The following is a 27,950-nucleotide window of genomic DNA, read 5'->3' on the forward strand; positions in this document are numbered from 1 at the left end:
CAAGGCATCGGCACGCAATAGATGGGGTTGGCCGGATAATGTGACGGCCTCATGCGCGCACTGCTTTTGTGCCCCATTAAAACTGAACAAAACAAAGCAATAACGAACGAAGAACCCTTTCATGTATCCCCCCTTAAAATAAGTACGTAGAGCGTACTACCACCCGTGTTTTGCATTACTTGACCCTCTCTGTGTGTTATGATCATTTTGGACAATAGTTTATAGATTGGTCCAGACATAGTAAGCGCGTAATTTGAGTCGCAACCCACAACCTCCCACGATATGAGGTCAGTTTCATCACTTAATACCTATGATATTAAGTACGTGTTGTCTGGGAATAGGCTTGTGCCCATGCACGGGGAATCCCCGAATAATGTCTTCAAATCGCATCGTCTCGATAGAGTAGATCTGAGTTAGAAGTTCGGGTGTAGGCTCTAGAAGACTTAGTTGTTTTTTAGAAATCCTGCCAAGTGTTCATTACTGCTGTATCTGTATCGATTGCCTTCCACAAGCACAGAAATTTCGATTGTCTTGAAGATACGCACTACACAGGCGGACTGCTCAATACAGCGAAGGACGACGAGTGGCGCGCACGCCTTTTGTGAGTGAACCACTCATTTCTGTTAGCATCTGTTACTTCCTCGAGGAAATCCGTAAAACATTAGACTCTAAAATGGGAGAGCGATTGTTACACATTGCACACTCGGACTCAGCAAATCCGACATCGAGTGGGGTGTCTACCGCAAAGAAGGATGCTATCATTGCCATTTGTTTTGTTGCGCTGGTGAGTAAAGCTTTGATCCTTTTTTTGTAATAAAACGATAAGCCCACGAAATTCTAACAAATCTAACCATAGTTTTTTTCTTTCGTTGCCTCCATTTGCGGTTGAATTTAAGGGATGGTCAACATGTGCTTCGTCATCATTTAAAGCGAAAGTGCTTCGTCATCTAAAAACTTGGGCGTCTTAAATCGGCGAAATATCGTAAGGCTTCAGCTCGAATACATTTTCCGTTTGAAATATGACCGCCAAATGGTTTTTGTTTCCTACATTCATTCATTCCTCGTTGTTGATTATTATGTTTTTCACTGTTATATTTTTTCGTGTCGTACTAGTTGGCGATGAAATGAGATGCCCATGCAAACCACAATCTGCATTACAAAAATTTGAAGCTTTTTGTCAGATACTGTGATTCCAACGTTCATATCCTACACTTATTGTAAACGTATGATGCATAATATTCTTTTGTGCGCAAATTAGCTCTCCAAGTCGGCATAATACCTTCGGTTCGCGTTTGAAGAACATAATAATTTTGCTGACCCCTGTGGTTGTAACATAACGATTTTGGACTACTCAGCATTTCACTCGTATTGAACAATACATCAAGTGCGTTTAGACGTTAAAGACTTAAATAATTTGTGGTCATTATACGAATAAAACATTGAAGTATAAGTCGCCAAAGTGCGTATTTTTACATTGAAAATAGCGTCCGATCCCACGCTCAAACTGGCCGCAAGACGACGAGGTCAAAAAAAGAAAATGATGATGTTTATATAATTAGATGATAACTCCTTTTAATATGTTTAAATTATGTAATTGAGATACGTTTCCGACAGTATTTGAAACGTTTTGTTTGCCTTTAATATAATGTGACATAAAACTAGATAGTTATCGAAATCGAGTTGTGACATTCACTGAGAAAATCATCGATGACAAACATTTTGTCACGGATTGGACGCATGCATAAGTCAGCGACGCACCGGTGTACCACAGAGAGGTTTTGGTGTAGGTGAAATCTATGTTGTAGTGTTATATAAACTTGGATAACATTTGATTGTGTCGCTTCTTGCGTTAGTAAGGTTTTCTCTTGACAGGAAATGTACATTATGGTTACGTCAAATCCAAAAATAAGTCGAAAGCGAGATTGGCATTTTATTTTTCTCCACAGAGCTTACATTTACGACAATTACTGTTACGAGTGTCAATGTAGAGCGGGGTTGTTCTTAGGCAAAATTCAGGATCGTCGGTAACAGCAACAGACTGATTTATTTCCACGTAGTCGACTTCTCGACTTTACAGCACTAAGCTTCTTCACATTTACACACACCCGTACACACTTCTTCTTTTTTTGACAAAACTATCGCTTTTATAAACATAAAGTCCGAGGATCTAGAAACTTCTCTAAATAACTAAATTAAGAAGATTAACACGGTTTCTAAACCTGAGTAATTACATAAGAAATAGAACGTTCCAGAATGTTCTTATATAAGAAGGTCACCGCTGGATGACTTCGGGTTCTAGACTGTTCTATAGAATGTTCGAGGACTTTAATTTAGACAATTTTTCGTAACAATTATATTAATTGTAACTTTCAATCTTTATTTTATGAAAGTGGGCATATATCTTTTTATAACTATCTGTTTTGAGAGACAGGTTGATCTTTATTCTTTTTTCTTTAACAGCTTTGTAGGACTGGAGCAGATGTCCTGTGCAAGCCAGATCAGATACTGTTGACTTATACCGGAAAGGTGGGATATCAATGTTTAGACTGTCCCACATGTCCCCCCGGATCGCAGCCTTCTGTTCCATGTGGATCCACTATCGAAAACTGGACAGCCATTCACTGCGTTCCATGCCCACTTGGAAAAGCATTTTCTGACAATTATGATAAAGCTCAGTGCGCAGCTTGTTCCGTATGCTCGACAGGGAAGGCAGTACTGAAGAACTGCACTCGTGTCTCCAACAGTAAGTGCAGTAGATGCAGAAAAGGATATTACTATGAGTCTTTTTCATTTGCTTGCAAGCCTTGTGCGGAATGTTGTAGCGATGGAAATGACGAGTTCGCCAAAGAATGCGAACGCTACGATCACAAATGCCAAGTTCGACCCACGCCATGCAGCCACACCCGGACAACTCTTTTGGGAACAACAACACCCACTGGAACTTTGCCAACAACTCAGGAGACACATCTAACTGATATGTATAACAAAACAACGACGGGACACAAAGAAGAGAACGGCTTACCTTTTAATGAGTTGAAGTCGTCGTTGAAACCAACTCAGGTTGACTATAAGGTCTCAGAAGAAGAACGAGAGTCTGGAAATGCTACTGGAACTGAGATTCCGCTCGCAATAATCTCGTTTGCGGTAATTGCTTTGCTTTCCATAGTAATTATTGTCTTGATTGTTCTTAAGAAACCAATTAGACTAAGACTAACACTGAGGCATCCAAGAGAGGTGGATTCGAGTGATATTGAGAATTATTCTTCTCACGGAAGAATACGGTTTGTGTCTAATCAGTCCCAGTCCCGTGGCTCTGCATCTCCTCTTCTCCATCCAGCTGCACTCTCTAATCATAATTCGTCTACACAACACCAGCAAAATGAATTAGCACCAGATGCACTAATTGAGTCTGGAATATCTTTGTTAAGTGAACCAGCATCACTACTCCAAGATGGGTCTGAATCCTCTCTTCCAAACCGTCCGGAACCCCATCGTCCTCTTCAGTCTGAAGCAACTCAAGCAAGTGGATCTACGTCATCTCTTCACACCTTGACTGATTCATCTGAGGCAACTGGGTCATCACCTCTAGTAGGTCTGTCGAAAAAGGCACCTACTCCAAACCCTTCCAATTCATCCGAACCCAACCAAGGTGCGTCTTCTTTGACCAGTGCCTGTCAATCAGCTCAGTTTAGAAGGCCTGAATCATCTCATCTAGATCACCGTGATTCACCCAAAGGCAATCCTTGTTCTATTTTGTCCTGTCCTACACAATTACCATCTCAGAATAGAAGATGTGCATCTTCACAGGCAACTGATTCCTGCTCACCTATACAAGCTGAATACACATGTACATCAACGACTGGTAAGTTAATCGGGAGTAAAACCGTTGTGTTTTGTTATGCTTTTCTTTCTATTCTCCGGAAAGTTAAGCTCGACTCATAGGTGGACATTTACAACGATGCAGTACCATCTGTATCTTCCCCTTAAAATTTGACCAGAGGAAGCAGTTTTTAATCTCATAACCTTTGCTTTGAAACATTCAGAAAAGACTATAATTAACATCTCTTCTCCGGTGGTGTTAAGGAAGTAATCGTTCCCGTGCAAGAGGTTTAATATTCATACTGTTGTGTCACAATGACTTGACTGTACTTACAATATTTATTTTGGTTCTTAGGTGGTATGACTCTTGAAAAGCTGGATGAAAATCATGTAGAAACGTTTGAATGGATGTGCATGAAACTTGATGAAAAAAGATCAGGTATGCGATATGACTTTGAAAAGTTGGCTTCATGCTACAAAATTTCGCTCACAGCTCGTGGATCTTTGAAGCAAGAGTTCCACAGAGGTAGTCCTTCTCAGGCTTTGATGGCTCATATTAAGGCTGAACACCCAAATCTGCCCATTTATCAACTTATTGAAGACCTGGAAAAAATCGGGCGGAAAGATATAGCGGAGGGATTAAAGCCACACGTGTTTGGAAACGATGACAGATCACCAACACCAGATCGCTCACCTCATGTTAATTGCTAGAGTAAGACTAACTTACTAATTGATGCGTCGATCAAATGGAAGCTTCAACATCCCCCCGAGCAGCCCCCAGGGCGTTTGAACTAAATTCAAAGATTAGTTAGATCAGCCCCCCCCCCCCCCCGGCCAAAATTGCGTTCAAATGTCGCACCCAATGTTGTAGAATCTAGCTAAGTCGGTGTTTGGTGTTGCTGTTGAATTTTTCGCTTGTAAGCATCAATCTGTGATGTAAAAATTGTCTTTCTAAGCCATTTGCTTGCGAAAGCAGACTCTTTACCTTTACATTCTTGAAACACGTCTATAACGCCGGAGAGATTTGACATTTCCGGTTCAAACGCCTAATTCCATCCAGGCAAGGTTCAAATTCCCCTCTTCCCGGCACAGAGAGCAGTCAAATACCTGTTGGCTGCCCGGGGGATGCTGTTACCGTAACTAGTCTAATAAGCTTGAGGTGTGTGTAACTTTTTGGGCTCACAGATAAACTTTCTGAGGCAAAAATGCAGATTAAAATTTTCTTCTGCTTTATTACCCAAATTGATGTACACATTCAGTTACTGCATTTACTTGGTTAAGTGCTTACGATACTGAATATAGGAACTTTCCAATATGAGTCATATTTTTTTTGTTATTGCAACGCTATCTGACCTGCCTATACAAAAATCATTTTTACCGGAAAGGGGGGAGGGGGGAGGGGGGAGGGGGAAAAGGGAAAAGAAGGGTTTGATAGAGAAGGAGGTAGCTTGTTGTATACTTGACGTTTAAGATGGTGGCTCACTATAGCATTATCGGTAATCGTCTCGTAATAGAGATAGTTTCCACTGAAAGCCAGAGAAAATACTTTTTTTAACCGCAATTCAGTGAATTTTTCTTTCAAAGTGCTCATTTATGCAAGGCGATAACGAAAATATGCTTTTACCCCTCTGAATAACATTATCGTCTTCACTTCAATTCGATCTATAGGGCTTGTAATGAGAAATAATTTGACTTGATTTAAAAAAATGCGATCTCGTCTTAGCATATGATAAGATTGTCTTGAGGTTTGCTTTTTATGTAAAATAAATCAGGACTCTTGTCATAAGTCTAAATTTTTTATGGACAAAATTTTCTTTATATTAACTTCAATTTGAATAAAAAAGTTTTGTCCCTTTTGTAACAGAGTGAACTAGGACTTTTGTGTCTTAGAATTGCGTGACAATATAGTCGCTTGTAGGATTTCGCAACTTTAGACTTTGTAATGGGAGCCCTTTGTGGGGGTCTCTTGTTACAGTTCTTGTGAGAATTTTGCTTCTACTTCTACTGCTTTTTGCTTCGTACTTGCGTGTACTTCCAGTCGTGCAAACTGTAAAGCTCATTTATAGAAATAAACGCTGTTGGGTTTAGAGATGAATTCGAGATTTGTGGTTATTTACCCACTGCTACACTTTCTTGACTATAGCCTTAATTCAAATTATAGGACTACTGATATACTGATTTCTAAAATGCTTAAACCACGCGTGTCTTATTTTCAGGAATATAAAGTTGTTATTCAGCTACTGCTTAATTGTGTTCATCATGTTAATCATTCCACATATTTCAACTCTATTTTTGAAAAAAAAAATGAAATTACTGAGCCTCACCTCTCCACCCCTCCCCCCCAAAAAAGGAGCCGAATGCCTTTCTAGTGGCGACTTTTTTTTGTAGATGCTATTACGAGTTAATGTTACAATATATAGAAACATATAAAGGAACTAGATCGAAACAAAATTTATGGCCAAGAAGGTTAACCAATTTTGAAAAACCCCATTCGGTATGTTAAATTTAATAGAGAGATTTGAATTGATGAGTCCTTGGTATCATGTCATTTCCTAGTTTCCGTAACCGCTATTTTTAGGCAAACGGAACTTATTAACTACGTTGAAGGAAAAAACGTACATACGATCACGCACGAGCAAATAACTAGGCTGTAACTATGTTAGGGTCAATTTCATTTGGGCCCATCTCCCAGCTTCAGTCTATGAGTGAGGTATCTGTATGAATATGAAAAAAAAAAAAATATTAGGAAACGAGGTCTAGGTCTGGAATAACTGACATTAGAGCTAGCTATTGGAACCAGTCCACATACCCAGTATTCCTTCTCTTTCCTCCCTAGAGGGCGCGAATGTAAAGCTTTTTTTGGCGCCAGCGCAATTCGTGGGTGCTTTAGATTTCGTGACGAAACGAGTATCACTTTTAGTGACGTGCTGAAAACTAATCGGTTCCTTACATTTCCTTAGGGGAAAAACCCAGACAATGTTCGTCTGGTATGGCATTTTTAAGCTTATATCAGCACGTTATAAGCTTTACTCAGTAGCTAGTAGCCATCTAATATTCAAGTGCTTTTATAGTGTTCCGAAATTGGTCCAGTGCCGTTTACTTGGTAAAAATCGCTGAACTAAAGGGAGCTTTCTGCAGGCAAGTACTGTGCAGATGGGACAACAATCCTCTCGTCTACTGGAACTAAGCTCAACGAAGTTTACTTCGACAGGATTGCACCACTCTTTCTGTACCATGATGACAAGAAAGGACATCGTTGCTGTGCTGTGGCTCTTTATGCTGGTGAGTACATGGATCATAAGCTTTATCTTATTAGACAATTAACTCAGAGACCACGGTTCTATGGAACGTTTTGTAGTTTGCACTTTCGAAGCGAATTTTCAAAATATTATTTAGGGATGGCCTATTTGTGCTTACTCATCACATCATAGATCACGGGAAATAGTGCTTCGCCACATAATTCCATTCCGGGCCGCTGGAACTGGTAAATTGTACTGTTTTCGTTAGACTATGGTTTTATTTCGAATTTGTTTGATTAAATGTCGATGCTTGTCCTTCTATATGTTTTCATAAGAGGTGATTTTCGTTCATAATCATCTAATTGAGAGCCACGTTGAATGGCAAAAGGGATTAATCTTGGGACACTTACTGGAGTTTAATATCTACTTGCTGTAGTTTGTCTTAAATGTATGTCATTTTAATGCAATATAGCTTACCAGGTTCCTTCTCTGTCGTCGCTCTAGTTTTCATTACGGTGTGCTCGAAAATTTTGAATTCTGTAACCAAAAGCTGCTCGTGGTGTACCTTTCGACTCTACGAACTTTTAAGGAAAATGATCATCTGCGCCGTAACTGACTGTTATACATAACGACCGGTTGTGCGCTGTCTAGGCCGAATCGAATGGCTTACGACTGAAATGACGACAAAAGGTAATATTTTCATACTTCGATAGGGTATTTTGACTCATGTGTGACCCTTGTTATTAACTCGTGAAAGGGGCTTAACGACTCAATTTACCATCGTTCATTTTGGCTTGTTCGGCAAGTTTATCAAATCTAACAAAAACTGTAAACGCAGTCTGCCTCTCGAATTTGGTCGTCAACTTAATGAGTGAGTAGAGTAAAGAACGGAGATGTGCCTTTGGCGAAGGTTTCTTTCTTTACGTTGTTTGCTTTACTGACTAAAGCACGAAGCTTCGTGACAAAAATAGTGGTGAATCGTTGGATGTGAGCCGTTTTATACGTACACTTGCTATTTGGTGGTCACACCATTTTCACAACGGAACACCGGCAAATAATTCAGTCAAAAAGATTCAACTGGGAAATTCATTTTTGATAGAGTTTCATCTTAATACACTAGAAGGCTGTTTTTCGTTGATGCCAAAATCAACCACAACTAATGACGTAATTTGGAAAGCCATGATATCGTCTGTCTACAGTAAACGGATTTCCTGAAAACACTCCCTGATAAATTTCTGACGCCTGAAACTTTCAGTTTTCAAAACTAGGTAATAAGTAATTCCTCATTTCAATGGTCTGTATGGAGCATTAACTATTGCATTGATATCATGTGAGCTTAAATAAAGTACACTGAAAGTTGTGTGTTTCTGGCGTTCTCAAAAAAATACCTAAAATTATTCACATAACCGAATGTGACAGCAGGTGTCAATTTGCCTACTCAAGTGATTTCATAACAAAAGGTCAAAGTACTTCAATTTGTTTTTCATTTACCTCCCATCATGCAATTCAACATTGATGTACAGGTGTCAACCGACCAATGTACCTTCTATCACAAATAGTTTATGAAAATGTAAGGGATACGATACAAATTCAAACTTTATAGACCATATTATACAATTTCACTAAGAGTGAGTGAGTTGATAGAAAATTCCACATGAACGTAGGTCAGGCTGAGTTTGCTCCTCGTTCAAATAAATTAGAAGATCAAATCAATTCCTTTTCTTATGGAATGAAGTTTTCATATCCACAATATCTAGGGAGAGTCATACTTCGTAAAAAGAACACAACTGATGTACCACATTTTACGTGATTCCAGCGTTCTTGAACATCATTGATGAAAAATGTAGACCTATCCCTAAAAAAGGAAATGTGTCCAGGAAACGTTTTAACTCAGGTAATAAACTTTTTTACCATATGATGAAATCACACCGTTAGATTAATAATGGTAATTGGACTGAGTAGAGTGCAATTTGTATAGGTAATCACATGATTTCGAGTGCAATTAGCAATAAATAAGCACGAGTAAATTTTTTTAAAGGCTAACAAATTTGTGATCTTTGAAAAATTAACAAGTGCTTGTTTATTACAAATTGCACAAGAAAAATGATGTGATTACGTGGAAAAATACGAGATGGCTTATCATAATTGAGCATATGCAAAGCGAGCGCATCAAGTGCAAAAATAATTTATTCAAACCGTGCTTTCGGTCAAAACAACCGCGTACGATCAAAACAATAATATCTTCACATCGTTAAGGCGCAAAATAGTTCAAAGTCCGGCTAAACAGTTCAAGGAATTGTTCAGTCTGTGTCCGAATCACTTTCGATGAAATGGAATCGTCTTTTCTGAGGTTTAATCATGTTTGTTTTTAATTTCGGCGTTGGATCGCTCGAGCAAAGTGTTAAGCTGGGTCGGTTCGTAATTTTCGATTTCCTTGGCAATTCCCTTCTCTAAACGCCACTTTTTCCAAACCGACAACCAAAAAGCAGTGCTTATTGCAGTGTTTTCGTTGTTTGAGCTGTTTTTCAGCCGCGGTGACGAAAGAAAACCTACCTAAAACGCCGGCCATTGTTTCGCTCGCAAATTTTAAAATTTTCAAATTTTGTTCCGACATCCAAGGCTCGCATTTGATGTGCTGTCTGTGAGTTTCTTTGATTATTGACCGATCAGAATGTCTGATTTGTTACTTTCTTTGCACTGAATCAACCCTCTTCTGCACTGAATTAACTCTTCTGCACTGAATTACCTGAAAACTGCATTTATCTTAACCAATCAGAACTGAGTAATTTTTCCATGTATATTATTAGGTCTAGAATTATACGCGTGAAATTTTAATTCACAAGTACGATTTCTGATCAAATTGCGCGACACATACCTTGATTATCACTTCATTACATTCATTTGGAAATTGCAAAATTCAATCGGCCAAATACAGGGTTTTTTGTTGTTAATTTTTAGGACAAAATTTGCTAACATTCGCCCCGCAATGGTATCTTTGTCTTTCATTTTCCTATAATTTGATTAGTTATTTTGTTTTAGCTGCTTTTTCATTTATTGGGAAAAAGATGCTATTTAGAGCAAAATATGGTGCGATTTGTGAACAAATAGTACTGCTCAAAGTCAGTCATGGCTTACCAGTGATTTCAAAATGGATGGAATAAATGTCTTAATTCGTCTTCAACTGCAACATTATTTATCAGCTCATTAAACTAAAACAAGCAGGAGATTTTGGTAATCGAATGCAAAAACAAGCTTTTTTCACAATGTGTCATTCTTTCGTCAATAGGTTTGTCCCATTGGAGCAAATTTCTTGTGTAAACCGGAACAAATAATTTGGACCAACGCCGCTGGAAAGGCAGGATATCAATGCTTGGACTGCCCCTCCTGTCCGGCTGGATCAGAGCCTTCGGTACCATGTGGAACCAAAATTGAAAATTGGACCGATATTCACTGTGTTCCATGTCATCTTGGCAAAACATACTCTGACAAATACGACAAGGCTCATTGCAAGCCCTGCACGGTATGCTCGACAGGGAAAGCAATATTGAAGAACTGCACCCTTCAGTCAAACAGCAAGTGTAGCAGGTGCAAAGAAGGATATTACTATAAACCTTTGTCGTTTTCATGTGACCCTTGTTCAGAGTGTTGTGGAGATGAAAAAGACTTAGTTGAAAGCGAATGCAGTAGTTACAAACACAAGTGCAAAGTTCGGTCCACACCGTGCAACAAACAAATCAGGTCCACCAAATCAACGCTCAGACTGACAAAACCCACGCCTCCTCCAAGCATTGTGTCAACACATCAACCAACAAGTTCAATTGTCCTGAAAGAAACTAAGTCGTCAATAATGTCAACTCAGGTGGTTGATAACGACGCGCCGACAGACATAGGAAAGATCGGAATAATTCTGCTTGCAGTTGCAGTCGTAGTTTCTTTTGGAATTTTCGTCGCGATCGTTATTACGAAATGCGGCAGACCAAGAAATACACTGAAGCCTTCCGGGGAGCAGGAATCGACGAGTATTGAAAAAATTTCTCCCAAAATCAAGGCAGCTTCACAATCCAATGAATCCATATCACCTTCTCTGCATCCCGTTTTTATTCAATCAAGTGGATCAATGACACTTCTTCACAACTGGTGTGAGTCGTCCGATGGAAGTGGGCTTCCAATACCACAATCTCAAGATTCAGCATCGTTACCGCCTTCACGGTCCGACGCGCCTGCACATGTTGAATACGCAGTTAGCCCAGGTAAGTTCAGCGGTAGTCGTTGATTACTGAATTTCATTTTATGAAATATCTCAAAAACTCCTCGCGCTCTCATTTGTAAATAAGTGCGTTTAGACGAGAGAATGTGAACAGGGTTTTAGCAGTTTAGACTCGATTTTTTCATTTTATGAAAACATAGCATAGTTCCCTATTGCTCAAATGTCACCCTTATCAGATTTGGTAGGGTATTTCGTTATGGGAACTGTAGTTATTGGAAATAGGGTTGTTTCGGTTTGAGCAATTAAAATAATCATCACCAAACTGGATTTCTTCTAGAGGATGTGACCCTCGAAAATCTGGAAGAAAATCACCATGACGTGTTCGACTTGATGTGTGATGAGCTTGAAACCATGCAAAGAGGCCGATGGAACTTTGAAAGACTAGCTTTCCGGTACAACATTCCATCCACAATCGTGAGATCTTTGAAAAATGCGTTCCAACGTAACGGTAGTCCCTCTCATGAGTTAATGGACCATTTGAAGGCGACACACCCCGATTTACCTCTCTATCATGTTATCAATAACCTGGAGAAGATTGGAAGGAATGATATCGCACAGGGATTGAGGCCGTACCTGAAAAAAACGATGAAATTTCATTAGCTTAAAGACTTTCGCAAAGATTGTTAACTCGTGCTCTGTGCATGTGAGTATACGAAAACATTTTTAGACAGGAATGATTGAGAATGATTTTTTGATGCAGCCCTTTTGATATGTAAACAGGCAAAACTAAACACTGTAGGACACCATAAGAAATGACGTTCCATAGTAGAAAAGCGTGACAGTTCACCCGTTCTGTGTATATTTTTTACTAAAATGTTATTTAGGTTGTTGTCGTTGTTGTTGTTGTTTTTATGTTTGTAGAACACGGCCCATGGTTTGAAATGTAGAACCAAGATGTAGACAGGTTTCTTAGAATTGTTCAGTGTCCAGGCATTGTCAACATATAGTAAGGAATTGATAGCAGCTGTTTTCTTTTAGTGAGTTTTGGGGAAAGAATTTAAAGAAGCATTTGTCAATACGTATTTACCATAGTTTTCCATCATTTAATGTAGTTAAATGCTTAGGATTCTGCAATCACCCCCTTCAGATTACGGGTTTTTTTTAATAGTTTACGAGAGTAGCGTTGTAACGCTAGAAGCATTATCAGTATACACTGGTATATGTATTGTGAGAAACAAACAAGCATATAAACAAACAAAACTAAACACTGTAGGACACCATGAGAAATGACGTTCCATAGCAGAAACATGTGACAGTTCATCCGTTCTGTATAAATTCTTTACTCAACTGTTATTTAGGCTGTTGTTGTTGTTGTTTTAATGTTTGTAGAACACGGCCTATGGTTTGAAATGTAGAGCCAAGATGTAGAGAGGTTTCCTAGAATAGTTCAGTGTCCAGGTATTGTCAACATATGGTAAGAAATTGATAGAAGCTATTTTCTTTTGGTGTGTTTTAGGGAAAGAATTTAAATACACGTTCGTCAATAAGTATTTATAATAGTTTTCTATCATTAAATGTAGTTCAATGCTTAGGATTCTGCAATCACCCCTCGGATTAGGGGTTTTTTATACTTTACGAGGGTAGTGTTGTAATGCTGGAAGCTTTATCAGTTTACTTTGGTACATATATTGTGAGAAACAAACACGTAAACAAACAAACAACAACACAGCAAAAAGGATTACAGGGGATATTTATCACCGATATAATTTAAACAGTGAAAGATCAAGGTTCATTAATTATTTTCTTCGCAAAAAGAACGCATTACGGTATTGTGAGGAATCTGTAAAAACTATTTAACTGATAAATGTAAACATTAATTTTTGGTATTGGCTTGATAGCGCCGTATCTATTTGTTGTATTTTAACTATTGCTAACTCCTTAGTGGAAGCATGAAGTCGAGTGCTATTTAATATAAGGTCTTTGAATAATAATAATAATAAAAAAATAATGAGAAAAATAAACTTTTGTGGACGAAATTTTGAATGCTCGTCATTTGCTGTAAGCCAATTCTCAGAAGCCGCAAGCCTCTGTCTCCGAAAAAGGCTGTAGGGGTGTGTGTTACAGTTAAAAATGAATTTGCATTCACACGCAAATAAGCATCATTTCCAAGTCTACTAACTGACCCACCCACCCCCCCCCCCCCCACCATTTCATATCTTGGTACTTTTCGCTGAATGTCCTTCCTTTTGGTATTTTTCATTTCGACAGAAAACAAAAAACAATAACAAAAACACGAATTCCACGACATTGCTGTTTTTAGCCAAGTCTTACACATTACAATTCATAGAGACACCTAACCTGAGTTTTTGAGCGAAAAAAGTCTCTAGATAAAATAAATATAATTATGTACTCACATTTCTTGTCTCATTCTAACACAAGCCCTTTAACTCAAGATTGAATGAAAAAAAACTCATCTTTAAAGATTTATGCCAATAATTTTTGTCCTCAGGAACTTAAACAACCGAAAATGAAAAATCAAAGCTGGAGTAGTGAAATATCCTTTTCTTTTACGAGTACCACCAGAAAGTTGATAAATAATCAGGTGATCAAATACAATTTCTTAAGATTGAATTGCTTGACTGGGAACTGTTCGTAACTAATCGACTGAGAAATTTTACTTTTTTAACTTCCTAGCTCGGATTTAAAAATGGAATACCGAATCGTTTGCTTGGTATAAGCGGACATTGTTTAGTGTTCTTTAAATCATAATCGTTTTTCACTTCATCTGAGGAATTCGCTTTCAGTCTACAGATGGTTACTCTGTCGTTGGTGACAGGCAAGCAGGCGAAGTTTATGCATTCCTACTTGAATACTACATCTTAATCATTTGAGTGATTCTAGTCTTGACGCTCTTTTTCTCAGACTCTTAAGCTCATCTCTTTCATACAATATATCGTTATACAAACAGTTATTGTGCGTTTTGAGTCTGCGCAATGTGTCCATAATATTACTTGAATCCATTTCGACCTTAATCTCATCATCGTATTCGTCCAGCTCGTAAAACTGAGCATTCACTGTTCTCCAACTTCCCGTCAGACGTGTTCTTCTCATTTGCTCAGACTGGGTACGAAGCTTATCAACGCCGGGTGAGCTGCTACGGGAAGCGGTCTCCGCAATTCCGGTTGGCGCTTGGATAGGTCTTTCCATGGAACTAGTTTCATAGTTCACCTTTCGTACCTCTGAAAAATCGTCGACATTTTCACTTTGCTCGAAATGTAGCTCTCCTTCATAGCAATCGTCATCAGCGCAGAACAGATTCAGTTGGCTGAGTCTTACATGTAGCTGGTCTCGAGTATCTTCGAGTTCCTCGAACAGATTCTCCTTCTCTACTTGCAACTTGGCAACTTCATTTTCGGAAATCTGGCGCTTCCGCTGCTCATCTCGAAGCCTTTTTTCCAGAAGAGCCACTTTGCTCTCAAGGAGGTCCATTTTTCCATCGTCGCTTGGTCGTCTGTGTAGCGAATTTGACAATTTTCTGCTGCCCTCAAGGCTCTCGTCGCTGCACCACCTAGCATGTCCAGAGCGTCTACGTTCGTCCACGTACCTCCCTCGACCATCACTGTTCAATTTTCCCATGGAGGAGCTTTTCCGCAGCTTAATAGTCGAACCTCCTTCAGAATTTTTTCGAGTCAGAGAGTTTAGGTTATCAAGGCTCCCAAACTTTCGCCAGCCATCTTCATGCTCCCATTCTAAATCGTCATTTATCGCTGCTGATTGAGATACCGGGTCTTGGAACTTAGTCTGATCTTGATCAAAAATCGATGCGGAATGGTCTTCATTCAGACTTGGCATGTTTTCAATCCCCTCTCTGGTCGAGTAGTCGCAAAATTCCTCGCCGTCGCTCGGAGCAGAATCATAATCAGCGAATAGACCCGAGCTGCTAGAGTCACTGAACACGATGGAGCTTCGCCTGATCTCCTCCAACTCCCTCTTGGTGTTTTTGTGCCGTTTTTGTTCTTCAATAAGGCTCAATTTCAAGGATTGAGTCTCATCCAAGTCGTTTTCCAGTTCCATCAATATACTGCTGATTTCTGAAAAATTAAATCAATTGGATGTGTATCAAGTATACATGTTAGAAACTGAAATCACTGCCGTGGGTAACCTAAATAATTCTCCTTCCAATCACCTCATTCATACATTTATGTCAACTCACACTTTATACCTTCTTCAGCATCCTCCTCTTTTCCCTGCCCCCACCCGACTGAGAGGTCAGAGAACGACTACGGTGAAATTCATAACTCCTGAGCGGAGGGCTTGATTGATTATGTTATTTGTTTTACTACGTCTCGTGTTTCTCCCTACACTTCTTAAGTGCTCAAGCCGCTTTCTCGGTTCTTTACAGCAGAAAAAAGCACAGTCAAGGATTCTCTATTTGTTAATTAAGCCACCATAGTCTAAATCTCTCTCATATCGTACGTAAGGCATTGCGCTCCCAACGTGGCATATGCAGTTGTATTTTGCTGCAAATTACCCGTCTATTTGAGTTGTGTGTTTTAAAAATTTCTACACGCTTTTTCAATCCCTTCCAAGTCGAAATTGACCTTTTGGAGCTCTGAAGAAAAGTTAAAATGATACTCGAGCTAGAAAATAATGTTCATCTAAGCCCCAATATCGACGAAAGCGGCCGTTTCGAGTTAAAAAGCCTGACTTTTAGCCATAACCCTGAGAGCAATCAGGGTTATGGGTGATCAGGTGATCAGGTGAGGCTTGTGCGACATTTGGAAAATTATTTGGCCTGTTAAATAATTGTTTATATTTTCGTAAAGGATTTTGTGTAAAATTTAGGACCTTTCAGAAATTTCAACACAGCGTTAAGCAATCTTCTGACCATAAAGTCAAACGGCGATTTCGGCATGGTGAATATAATGCGTGGGCTCCATAAACCGGAGAAACTCGTACGTTTTTCGCTTCTGGCGGGACTTCTAGGACTTCCTAGAATAAATCTTTTGAGAGAAAGAGATTTCTTGGTCATTCCTGTACAGCCTTTTATCCACAGTTTTCGGGTAGAACGCTATAATCTAGCGATCCGGCAGAATCTGCACATGTTTTTACTTAAAATCCGGTCTTCAAGTAATGTTATACACGAGTGAAAAATTAAATGAAATCTTGGTTTATGAGGAAAACCAAAAGAGCATCTACTTATTTCTTTCTCAGGTTAGTAATGGGGTTGTCAACAAATTTTTTCTTCATCAGAGCTTCTTTTTAAAAAACAGACGATTGATAAAGATTTACCAAAGATTGTGACAATAAATATTAATATATGAAAAAAAAAATTCTAAAATTTTTAAACAATTAGTTCATACGTGAGCTGTGTGTCCATCGAAATATGTAGCACTTGAGAAGAGTGAAGAGCACTTAAGAAACTAGGATTGCTCTTGGCTACGCCTCCAGCAACTCTTACGCATCTTTCGTGGTCTCCAAACTTTCCGCGTGCTTCAGATCTCGACGAACAAACGCTGACAAGTGAACTCATTATTGACAGGCCGCTTTAGGCTACTATGACCTTAACACGATTAGGCTGGCTTATAACATGGTTTTATCAACTGTGTTGATAATTTGAATTGGCCACAGAAGTTTTTTAGAAGGCTGAAGTTTCGACCCTTTCCCGTGTTCTTTTGCACTGACGAATAGCGAACGTTGGAAACACTGGGTTTTAATTAGAAACTCTTTTGTTAGAAAAAAAAATTGGGCCAACTCGCCTTGCATTATCGACTCAGTTGACAATAACAAGTTATCATGTAATAACCCCCCACCGACACATCGTTAACTTTACATTACGGTTTCATCAGAAACTCACCCCGCATCAAAGCTGGCTTATGCTTGGTTACTGACGAGTGTTAACGTGAACTCTTTCTTTATATATCGGTCTCATAGTCACGCGTATATACAAATTTTTTAAAAATTATTCAGAGGTTAAAATTGAGGGATCTAATCAAAGATGACATGTTATTATGTGCAATGTCGTTCCCGCTAATGGAGGTGTGTTATCAATGGAATACGAATTAACCAGCTTTATATTATCGCAAACTTAAATGTGGATTTAAAAAAATAAGTGCTAAGCTCTGATTGTTGTGAGGGGTTAAGGAAGTGGTCCACAACATCAAGCGGTTAATAGAAAGATCGACGAAATATCTGCTCCGATTCTCGTCTGATAGTCATAACATGAACCCAGAACGCGCAACTTACACGATATCTCCGGATAGAGTTAATTTATGCCGATTTTGCAGTGGAATATACACAGTCATTGAAAGGACTTGGAATATGAGTGCTAATAATTGCCGACGATGAAGTGATTCAAGTTGGGCTTCACCACAAGTTTCAACACGCAGCTTGCAAGCCGAATCTATTTAAATTCTCGTACAAAGCCAATATTGATAAGAGCAAGTAAACAGGAGAGAAATATAAAGATGAAACAGCTGCTTTTGTAGTTCATAATGTACTAGCATTCAATTTTCACTTGAAGTCCGAGTCACGTTTTAGAAATAAAGTAGGATAATTTCCAGATTTAGAAACAAAAAGGCAATTAGAAAAAAGTAACGCAACGCAGCTGTGAAAAAGCAGACAGAAATACTGTCAATAAATGTAAGTTTAACAGTACAACGTATTTACCTTCTTCATCATAGACATCATCTTCAAGAAGCTCTCTCGCCAAGAAATCTTGCACTTTAGATTTCAACAAAGCCTGAAGTAAATGTCTGAGGCCGTTCTCTCGTCTTTTAATAATGTCAACAAACACTGTCACTTGGTTTTCCCTCGACGTTTTCTTTTTCTCTTCGCGAATGGTCTCCACGTCGTCTTCATCGATAACACCGACTGTTTCAAGATGACGTAAAAGTTTTGAAGGTTCGAGACATTGTTGAAGTCTCGAGAAATGTCGCTCTAACACAGTGCAGTCCCTAGCATCCATTTCGCTGGGAAGGGAAAGGCCAAACAACCGATATAAGTCAGAAGGATAAATATTTGACCCTCAGTAGCGCAGGACGTAATATTACACCGCGGTTTCGTAAACTCACGAGTCTTTGATGTGACCAAGAAACACGTGATTCTCTTGCAATCTCTGTTTTGGCAAACGATATCTGGAAAGACCGGAATGTTGTGAGGTTTTTAGTTAAAAATAGAAGTTTCTCAGGCAATTTCAGGAACTGAGCCTTATATAAAAAAAAAATGCTATGAAGTGAAATCGATGTTACAAAAAGGGAAACATTGCCTACTTCTGAGGCTAAAGTCGGACAAAATATACCCTGTCCTCGTATTGTCAATATATAAGAGTGCCTATTCCACCGAGATGTAAGTTCGCTTTGAAATAACTAAATTAACTTGAGGTTTACTATGGAGTTCAGATACAGCACAAAAGCCGTCAAGATGACCCTCTGCTAAAACAAAACGAGCTGTCATTTTTTCAAGCCCGGCTTACTAAGATAAAATTCGAAGGACCATACCTGCCGACAATTTTAAGTCTGGACTAAAAGCTAAATGTAAGCGAACAAGTCTCAAGTCTGGGGAATTTATCCGGTGAATACAGTAATGATAACTGCACTCACCTAACAAAGAATGTTGAAACTCAAATGGCTCAACAGAGAAACAATAAGTTAAATTTTCCTCCACTTCCTTGGATAGATGGCAAAATGCCCAAATGAATAAGACATCCTTCTCTGTGTTTACGTCTGCAAGTAAAAGTAAGTTAGTCGTTCCCGCAGTCACTTAGCATTTTAAATTGTGTTTATTTGTTAACGATTAACGTGATAATAGAGCAGTCGTCCAACGGAGCCGCCAAATTGGTAGGTCAACCGCGCTTCCAGAGGCACAGTAATTAGGAAGGCGATAATTAATTTGAATGCCCAAACTTATCTAGAAAAGCTTTTGAATTGGATAAAAAAGATACATTCTCACTTTCTTTCAAAGGAATATCACTTTGAAAACGCTGAGAGATTAAAAATATTGAGTTACGGTGACTCTGAATCGTTTAAAAGGAGCGAAGTCACGCTTTTAGTAGGAGTCGTTACAGAATTCTGAATACCGCAAGACCGCAAAAATTATCTAAAAAACCGCCCGGCTGTACCGCACGAAAAGTTTAGGAAACTCCGAATCCACCGAATACCCAGTCACACGATTGACAAACACAACTGAAAAGGTAACAAAGCTTTACAACATACTTTCAAGTATTGTGAATTAATTAAGTCGAAAATTTTGCTGATCGCCTTGGTTGGAACCGTTTGATGGGTTCACCTTGCTTACATATCATATCTTTCTTTCTTAATATGCAGACTGAGTGCGCAAACCTTGTTTCAAATTCTCCTTGGCATAGTAACACTCATTTTGCAGAAATTTTGCCAATAGGATGAGCTAAGTTCGCTTCAGATTTGGTCGACAAGGGTCATGGATTATTGCACAAAGGTCCACTTGACACCGAAACCGCATTAACGCAAATAGTTTTGTTTCACCGCCACCGGAGCTTTAACCACAAAAACAACGTACAAATTAGGATTTCAGGACACCGCTATACAGCATTGTCGGAATTTTTCCTTGCAATACCAAATTATAAACTGAGCAACACCACAACACCGTAGACCTCACTGTCCTTCTCAATAAGCTGTCGAATAGTAGTAGCTTGGTTAACTGCTCGGTATTTGGTTTCTTTACATTGCCAGAAGAACTCTTACAATTCTTTCGTGCTTGTCTCGCCAGTCTAAGGTTGAAAGGAACAATAAGATCTGACTTTTAATTCTCATGGTTGAGTCTTACACTTGGTTGTTCCGAGAATCCGGTTTAACATCGAGCAGTTATCTATTTTCCGCAAAGTTATCTCATCTCCCTCGAACAATCGGTCTTGATTCTAGCAAGAAATGAGATGGCAATTGCGTCATGGAGTCAATCGGCCAGGTGTCTTTCACCAGTGTCTTTTGAGAAGATTCAATCAAATTCCAATTTAAAAGTTCAATTTGTATTTTGCAGAGTAGGTTCAATAAATTTTTTTAAGGTAACAACAAAGCAGTCTTAAATATACCGCGCGGCCTACCAACTATGATTGATAACAAGTTACTCCTATTAGCAATGAGTTTCGCCACAGACCAAATACAGGTTATGGTCCTGAAGTCGATTAACGATCTTACATTTCTTCATAAATTTACTCTCTAATATTCTGATGTGATTTCAAAAGAAATGAATCAATGATTGTTCACGAATTTGGATTAATGGAACCAGGAATCCACATGAGGCATGACGAAGGTAAGAGAAGATGATTAAAAGAGATACAACGGCTGGACTACAATAAAACAATAAAGTGCAGGAACTGCTTTTTATTGATCAGCCTGACCAGGGTAGTTTTCTGATCCAGCGTTACACAGACTAACAGCTAAACAATGAATTTCCGCCAAGAATATTCTGATAATTACTAAGAATATGGAATTTTACAAAAGGCTGTTGCTTGCTTGAGACTATCTTTTTGTTCCAAAAATGAAAACAGGTAGAATAAGCACGAAGACTCTAAAAAAAACCTTGCAATTTTAGTGAGCCAGTTTAGGAAAATTGTTCCAAAGCTAAAAGAAAAGAACCTAAAGGTAATGAACAAAGCAAACCTTTCTCCCGCGTTACACAACATTAAACTTCAAAAAAAAAAATACATCCTACATTTATCAGGAGTCGCATCAGTTAGAGAGTTTCTGTAGTTATGCCAATTTACCGTTTGATTTCCGAAACTCAAGCAGTTCTTTTTGCAACATGCGAAGTTTCTTGTTAACTTCTAACAACTGGGCCAGGAGTACTTCTGTAGAGAACTTTGCATCTTTGATGTCATTTCCGATTTGAGCTTCAAAGTGAAACTCCACTACGGATGTTTGTTTGTCTCCTTTTACTGCACGATTAGTCGACTGGACTTGAATTTCAGGGCCACCGCTTTTTTCAACCTGCGCTCTTTTGGTTGATTCACGCTTGGGGGTGCTTGTGGTAAAGGTGCCTTCCCCCTTAAATGGAGGCGTTTTATGGATCACGTTAAACCTTCGCTCTGAATCTTCAACAGATTTCCTTTCTCCCTTTTCCTCTTGCTCCTCATTTTCAGCTTTTGGCGTCGATATTTCTCCGACTTTAGCATCGAGTTTAAGAAATTCTTTGACTTGCAACTGGATTTGATTTTCTCTCTGCCGCCCTTTTTCCAAAGAATGGACTTCTTTTTCTACTGCAGGACCATTTCCAATCTCCTTCTCATTTTGCTCCTCACTTTTAGCTTTTGGCGTCGATACTTCTCCGACTTTGGCATTAAGTTTAAGAAATTCTTCGATTTGGAATTGATTTTCTTTCTGCTGCCCCTTTTTTAAAGAATGGACTTCTTTTTCTACTATAGGACCATCTCCAATCTCCTTTTCATCTTGCTCTTCGTTTTTAGCTTTTAGCGTCGATACTTCTCCGACTGTAGCATCAAGTTTAAGAAATTCTTCGACTTGCACTTGGAATTGATTTTCTTTCTGCTGCCCCTTTTTTAAAGAATGGACTTCTTCTTTTTCTACTGCAGGACCATTTTCAATCTTCAGGAGTACTTCCTGATCAGGATTATCGGGTTTTAACACCTGTTCATTCACTGATTCTTCTTGCTTATGTTCTTTAGTGTTAGCCTCTTGCAACTGACTCTCCATCTCAACTACAGGTTCTGGTTCTTTTTCAGCAATTTGTTCTTCTTGCTTTAGGCTTCCCTTATCATTATCTGGCGTTATAACTGATTCTTTCTCGTCCTTTTTGGTTTGAACCTCCTCCTTCCCATTGTTCGCCATCATAGTATCTACGGTTTTGAGAATCTCTGCTGCTAGGGGAACATCAGGTCTCTCAGAATCTTTATTTTCCACCGGAGCTGGATGAGCTGCGCTGACAATTTTCACTTCGGAAGGCTGGTCCCTCTGTGTCTCTGGCTTCTCAGTTTCCTTAACAACTTCAGTGCTAGGTGTTGAAACTTTGACACTCGCTGACTCATCGATCGAAACACCACTAGAGCGCCTGTCGCCAAATTCAGTTGAATCAACACTTAGTCTCTTCAAGCTGTCCGAGGAGCCGTGTTTTGAACTTCTTTTATCTTTCCGTCCACTTCGTCTGAACATTCCAAACACAGATTTTGAGTTTGATGAGGATCCATCTTTTTCTTCGTTTTCCACGGTGAAGTCATTTGAGGACGTTTCTAAATCCTTCGAGTCTCTCTTCTTTTTTTTCTCTTTTCTCTCTTTCTTCTCCTTCTTACTCTCTGAAAACAATGAAGGCAAAAAGGGAATAAAAAATTAGCTACAGGAGGGAAAACAATTCAACCAACATTTTTACATGTTTCTGAGATGGGTTCATTTTACGCTGCATTCAATCCTCGTCCTTGTAAGAACCTCTGAATTCAAGGACAACATATCCTAATCCTTTTAATAAGGCTTTTACACGAGATTGCTCAAATATTCCTTTCCAAAATAAACGTAAAAACGTCATTTTGCTATATGTATTTAAATATTATACCCAAATGTGGTTGTGATAACTGTAGTGATCAGTTCACATATATAGTAAATACTTACAGTACTTCTTACTGTACTTTTGGCTTGAACTTAAAGGGCTGTAAGGTCCCTTTTTTGCCATTGTACCAGTAACCTAATCCGTTATTTCAACGCGTAGAATTACAAGCTGTTTGCAGACAACACATCACCAGAGTCAACGACAAAGTGGTGGAAACGTAACTTGCTTTTTATATTTCAAAACTTCCCAAATCACGTGCCCAGCGCTTCGCAGCCCGTGATATTTTGATGAATTTTGAAATATCACTCGCGGTGAATATCCCAAATACTCTGAAAATGCTATGCTATCTCCAATACTAACTTGATTATCTAGACACAATAACTTCACGTTTGATGTGATAAAATCCAGAGTGATATTGCATGAGAAGTACTACCAGCTGTAGTTATTAACAGGAGAGGTCAAACATAATCATGAGAATTTTTGAAAGGCTCGTTTACAAACAAGAAATATCTACTACTCAGCAGTCATCTACTGGACTTAACCAGCTTGCCTATAAGAAGGGATATAATACCACAATGGCCCTTCTTAAATGTCAACATTATTAGTTGAACTGGTTGGATAAAGACGCAGACATTGTTAAGGTGTATTCTTTCGACTTTAGTAAAGCTTTCGATTTTGTTTCCCATCAGATTTTATGTAATAAGCTCAAGTTATATAATATCAACCCTTATGTTATTTACAGGATGATCAATTTTTTGAGTAACTGTAAACTGAGAGTTGTGGTCGACGGTGTCACAACAAAGCTCGTTGAAATCGACAGGGATGTTCGACAGAGGACCGTCTTAGATCCAGTGTTATTTTCCATCATGGTTAATGACATTAATGTTGTGAACCCGGAAACAAACCTGCTTATTAAGTTTGCAGACGATATAACCTAGAGTATTCCAGTTGGGCCAAATTTGCATGATGACTCATCGGTCAGTGAAATTCAGAACATTAAGCTTTGGTCAAATATGAATCGTTTGAAATTAAACCTAACTAAGACGTAGGAAGTAGTAATGAGAGGAAAGACCCCCCAAAATCCTCCTGGGACTGTGCCCATTATTGACAGAAAGAGCGAACTTAAATTATTATTTAAATAAATCTCTGTTTAACTTTATCTAGTTTAATATTTGTAAAGAAAGTTATACTTTTTAGATAACTCCTCTTCTATTGTATTGTAAACTTGCACGCATGTCTGCAAGTGTTTGGTTTAATTAATTAATTAATTAATTAATTAATCAATCAATAAAGATCATTATAGCTCATCCATCTTCAGTAGAATTACCGAGGTATTTTGACCAGTTTCGCTTTTAACACTGCACGTTTTTAATATTCTTTACGTATCTTTACTTACTGGTCTTTACGAAACTTTAACATTTTTACGTACAATTAATCTTTACGTACCGTTAATTCTCTTTGCGAATGAGTTTCTCGACGAAATTTATCTGAATTGAAATGGGCATTTTTGCATGCCTATGAAAAGGCAAAAATTTTCTAGAATGAGGTATTAGCGTTTCCTCAGGTTATGAAGTTGGCTATCGTGCAATATGCGCGTATTAAGGTTTTAAAACAATCAATAAAAAAAAATAACATTCAACTGAAACCATTGCTGTTTACGGTTGTGAAGTGATGGGTGCCCCGGGGCGCCTCGGGGGTTGCCCCCCACCAACCACATCTCTTCCACGCAATATCAATGGTAGTCCCAGTTGTTAAATCCAATAGGAGAAGGGGGAGGGCTACATATAAACGTGACAGAGGTTTTTGTCGGGGTACTAGCTGGAAAGCAATTAATGATGTAAACTAGTTTCGTTTCGAAATCAATGAGTAATTGATAAAATTTAAATTAAAAAAAAAAAAATCATGAAATAGGCCACAATAGTTTTACCATGGATCAGTCACTGATCACTTATTGATATTACAGGATATGGATAAGTGAACAAAATCACGAATGAAGGCAAAGATTTTTTATAGAACATAAAATTGGTTGTGGTAGTCACTTTAATATGAATTTTAAAGTGAATGGATCAAGTGATGGTATGAAGGATAAGAGTGCTTGGTGAAAACTTCCTCTATTTACATAATGCATTACACGTAGATATAAATCTATAGTATGTTATGCATGTACATGTAAAATTCTAAATTTATTGATACCTGTCAATAATCAAAAATCAAAGGGATTGATAAACAAAAAAAGCTCTAGAAAAAGGTGCGATTTTTGAAATGAAATGCAAAAAGCCCTGTTGTTATTGTTTCTAAGTATAAGTATAAATTCAAACTGATTTACAATCAATGATGAGATGCTAAGTAGCCAACCATGCCACATGTAGAATCGACAAGTAAATGTTAAAGGATTTAATTCAATACCAGTTTTTTCACCTGAAGATCGTTTGAACCTCTAGCAACGTTACTGTGAAAATTAAATAATTAAGTTAAAGCGTTATGACAGTGAAACAAATTGCGATGCATTAAAGCACGTGTTGTTATGGGTCACTCCTTGAAAGGGAATGTGCAGCATTGTTTGACGGAAGCGTTAAATACATACTGCAAATGTTCTCGATACGACTTTTGTTGATACGCGCTAAGATAGCGCATTACGTTGACGTTGTCATGAACTCACATTTGTTACAGGCTGATTAACAAAAAGGGAATGTTGCCAAAAAATTCAGACAACTGCAAAATGGCAAATGGGCATGTAAATACTTTCCATTTACGATAGTGTAATGACGCGTAAAGATCGCCTTTCTGATCGCTTTACAATCGCCGTATAATATCGTAAACATTCTCTACGCGACTTTTTACAGGGCAAGTAAAAATAGCCTTTATAGTCTCTCTCCGTGATCTTTACGCACTATAGTTTTCAATGCGTAAAGACATTCTTTATGAAAGTGTAAAGAAGTTCGTAAAAACGCGTAAAGAGGATCTCAACGCTTACTTTACGGCATTTTTATGGATTCTTAAATTCATAATTTTATGCTGTGATCGGCACTAGCTGACAAGATTTAGAAGCTCGGACCATAAATAATTAACTAACTTGATCCGCGGCGATTTCAGCCTTCCCTCTATCTCGAAACAAAAGCGATAGCTGCAAGATAATTTATTTCTGATTTGTTCAAAGTATTAATTCGTACTGTACATCCTGTTGACATCAGTGAGTGGCGTATTGTAATCCAGATGTTGTAATAAAACTTCTATACGAAACCTTGCGTTTGCCTTTGCTTAAAAAAAATATTTTTCCCAGTTTGAAGCATTGTAGTTAACTGAGCCAGTTGCACTATATTCTAACTTTTGAAGACATCGATCGTGAATCAGTGTTAAAATAAATAGCTAAAAGCCGTGCTGATTCAAAAAGTTATAGTCATGTGTGACTCAACAAGGTAAAGAAAAGAAAATGAAACGTTTTGTTGAGGAGACTCATGCAGCACGGCACCTTTGTACCTGGCCAAAGTCCACCTACAATTTTGTGAACGAAATGTCCAGCCGACTACTAATATTTTTTAGTAATTGTCCTCAAAACTCTGAAGAGAGCAAATGGCCAGGCTTTGAAAGTTTCTCCTGTTTAACTCACACGATCTTAGTAAGTAGTGATTCTCTAATTATACATAACTGTCTACCTTACATATCTTACAATACCAATTGTGTGAGTTTGGCGTTGATATTTTTCTTTTAATCTCATCATCAGTCTGCTAAATAATGATGATGGATAATGTAGGGAGAAAATACTTCTTGGTCATCCTGTTTCCAGAGGTGTCCAAGAGCCAAGGTTCTTTCACGCTTTTGCGTGTTTCGCTCGATTCGAAATACTCGTAGAAAGTTTGTACGCATCACCATTATACCAACAAAGCTCGATCAACTGTCATCTTAAGTCAACTTACATCATTAATTAACCCTTGAACTCCCAGAAGTGATAAACCTGTAATTTCTTCCTATATTATCCATACGTTATCCAGTAAATGAGTGATAAGAATACCCAAACTTATCAGAGAGAAGTTGTTATCTTGGTCTGACGCCAAATCCTCCTAACTAATTTACAGCGAAATGTGTAGCAGCTAGAGAAGAGAATTAACAGTCGGCTCACCTTTCTGAGTCTTGTCCTTCTTTTCTTTCGAGCTCATCTTCTCGTGAACTTGAATAAAAAGGTCTGTAAGCTATTCGATAGCAGTCTGCCGTTTGGTTACTCGAGCGTAACGGAAGAATTAAACCCACGTACTTGATCTGAAAAATAAAACAAAATTAAACACTGGGTGGAAAGAGGAGACAATTTATCAAAACTACCCAGCTATTTCAGAGGTGTACTGTGGCCGATTTACGATGGATTCAGGTTTCTGTTGAGATCAAATTAATGGGAAAGAAGGCTCGGAATGCTCAAGGAATGATTAACAGATGAACTATTCTGGAATGCCGATGCATCTGTTAATTTTATAGTTCCACTTAGAGACGGTTTGCAATGTTCACAGGAACCCCAAGTATACTGTTAATTGAAAATGAACGTTAAAATTGCAGAACAAAGACTCAAAGCACCCTCTCGTTCGACGAGTATCGTACAGAGACTGCTGTGAAGCGCGCGTTTAACGTCGATTTGTCAGGCTTACTATTCGCTCGCATGATTTCCGCTTGAAGATCTGTTGGTTGATTGTTTACGCAGTAGGAACTAATGTGACCAATTTCTACGCTAAGGAATGATTCCTTGCGTCATTAATTGACAATATATCTAAAACAATCCAGCATATGATTTTGTAAGGAATGCTTACCTCTAAGACAGCTGACTTGATCGTAAATTGCAGAATGTAAACGGTAAACAGATGGTGCAGAAAATGTCGCTAGAATGATCGTCTTGCCTCAAAATTCAGGTTTTAAACCTCTTCAGTGAAGTGTTTCTTACACTTTTTCTTCAGAGGCTATTTCAGTTAATCAATTGTTTCTGGCAGACCGCCTTACTTTTTGAAGCCTGCTGGCAGAAGTTTCTGTCGATGAAAACCAAACGTCAAGAGTGGAGATCAAATAACAGACAGATCACAGATCACAGCATGCAAGCCGCCTCTGGTCATCTAGGCCATTCGATGACGCAGTATTTAGTGAAAAGTTGTTTATGAAAGTTTCAAGCAAGTGGGTAGGTG

At 38.5% G+C, this 27,950-nt stretch overlaps 4 protein-coding genes across 5 annotated transcripts; 2 read left to right on the forward strand and 2 right to left on the reverse strand.

The window, feature by feature from the left end:
• Positions 1-380: 380 nt before the first annotated feature.
• LOC131769390 (uncharacterized) lies at positions 381-5,908 on the forward strand. Its single transcript, XM_059085113.2, has 3 exons — positions 381-784; positions 2,461-3,862; positions 4,175-5,908. Exons 1-3 carry the CDS (start codon positions 674-676, stop codon positions 4,528-4,530), a joined length of 1,869 nt encoding a protein of 622 aa, XP_058941096.2. The 5' UTR covers positions 381-673; the 3' UTR covers positions 4,531-5,908.
• Positions 5,909-6,854: 946 nt separating this feature from the next.
• On the forward strand, positions 6,855-12,153 carry LOC131769372 (uncharacterized). The gene is made up of 3 exons (XM_059085095.2): positions 6,855-7,101; positions 10,345-11,308; positions 11,603-12,153. Exons 1-3 carry the CDS (start codon positions 6,973-6,975, stop codon positions 11,923-11,925), a joined length of 1,416 nt encoding a protein of 471 aa, XP_058941078.2. The 5' UTR covers positions 6,855-6,972; the 3' UTR covers positions 11,926-12,153.
• Positions 12,154-13,036: 883 nt separating this feature from the next.
• On the reverse strand, positions 13,037-19,001 carry LOC131769343 (cingulin). 2 transcript variants are annotated; one of them, XM_059085066.2, is made up of 3 exons: positions 18,867-19,001; positions 17,935-18,236; positions 13,037-15,356 (listed from the first exon to the last, which is right to left on the reverse strand). In XM_059085066.2, the coding sequence occupies exons 2-3, from the start codon at positions 18,230-18,232 to the stop codon at positions 14,149-14,151; spliced, it is 1,506 nt and encodes a 501-aa protein (XP_058941049.2). In that variant the 5' UTR covers positions 18,233-18,236; positions 18,867-19,001; the 3' UTR covers positions 13,037-14,148. The 2 variants fall into 2 exon arrangements, with proteins under 2 accessions (XP_058941049.2, XP_058941048.2); XM_059085065.2 differs by having other exon boundaries at positions 17,935-18,401; positions 18,867-18,988.
• Positions 19,002-20,595: 1,594 nt separating this feature from the next.
• Positions 20,596-27,945, reverse strand: LOC131769344 (DNA ligase 1-like). The gene is made up of 3 exons (XM_059085067.2): positions 27,585-27,945; positions 26,912-27,048; positions 20,596-22,546 (listed from the first exon to the last, which is right to left on the reverse strand). Exons 2-3 carry the CDS (start codon positions 26,946-26,948, stop codon positions 20,991-20,993), a joined length of 1,593 nt encoding a protein of 530 aa, XP_058941050.2. The 5' UTR covers positions 26,949-27,048; positions 27,585-27,945; the 3' UTR covers positions 20,596-20,990.
• Between the last annotated feature and the right edge of the window lie 5 nt (positions 27,946-27,950).

The sequence above is a fragment of the Pocillopora verrucosa genome, chromosome 14, assembly GCF_036669915.1.
Source record: "Pocillopora verrucosa isolate sample1 chromosome 14, ASM3666991v2, whole genome shotgun sequence".
NCBI classification, from domain to species: domain Eukaryota; kingdom Metazoa; phylum Cnidaria; class Anthozoa; order Scleractinia; family Pocilloporidae; genus Pocillopora; species Pocillopora verrucosa.

Excerpts from the sequence above, each read along its gene's own strand:
- LOC131769372 (XM_059085095.2), top strand. The coding sequence starts at position 6,973 with ATGGGACAACAATCCTCTCGTCTACTGGAACTAAGCTCAACGAAGTTT. Across the intron at positions 7,102-10,344 it reads TGCTGTGGCTCTTTATGCTG|GTTTGTCCCATTGGAGCAAA; the intron begins GTGAGTACATGG and ends TTTCGTCAATAG. Across the intron at positions 11,309-11,602 it reads TGAATACGCAGTTAGCCCAG|AGGATGTGACCCTCGAAAAT; the intron begins GTAAGTTCAGCG and ends GATTTCTTCTAG.
- LOC131769343 (XM_059085066.2), bottom strand. The coding sequence starts at position 18,232 with ATGGATGCTAGGGACTGCACTGTGTTAGAGCGACATTTCTCGAGACTT. Across the intron at positions 15,357-17,934 it reads TGATGTCTATGATGAAGAAG|AAATCAGCAGTATATTGATG; the intron begins GTAAATACGTTG and ends TTAATTTTTCAG.
- LOC131769390 (XM_059085113.2), top strand. The coding sequence starts at position 674 with ATGGGAGAGCGATTGTTACACATTGCACACTCGGACTCAGCAAATCCG. Across the intron at positions 785-2,460 it reads CCATTTGTTTTGTTGCGCTG|CTTTGTAGGACTGGAGCAGA; the intron begins GTGAGTAAAGCT and ends TTTCTTTAACAG. Across the intron at positions 3,863-4,174 it reads CACATGTACATCAACGACTG|GTGGTATGACTCTTGAAAAG; the intron begins GTAAGTTAATCG and ends TTTGGTTCTTAG.
- LOC131769344 (XM_059085067.2), bottom strand. The coding sequence starts at position 26,948 with ATGAGCTCGAAAGAAAAGAAGGACAAGACTCAGAAAG. Across the intron at positions 22,547-26,911 it reads GAAGGACAAGACTCAGAAAG|AGAGTAAGAAGGAGAAGAAA; the intron begins GTGAGCCGACTG and ends CATTGTTTTCAG.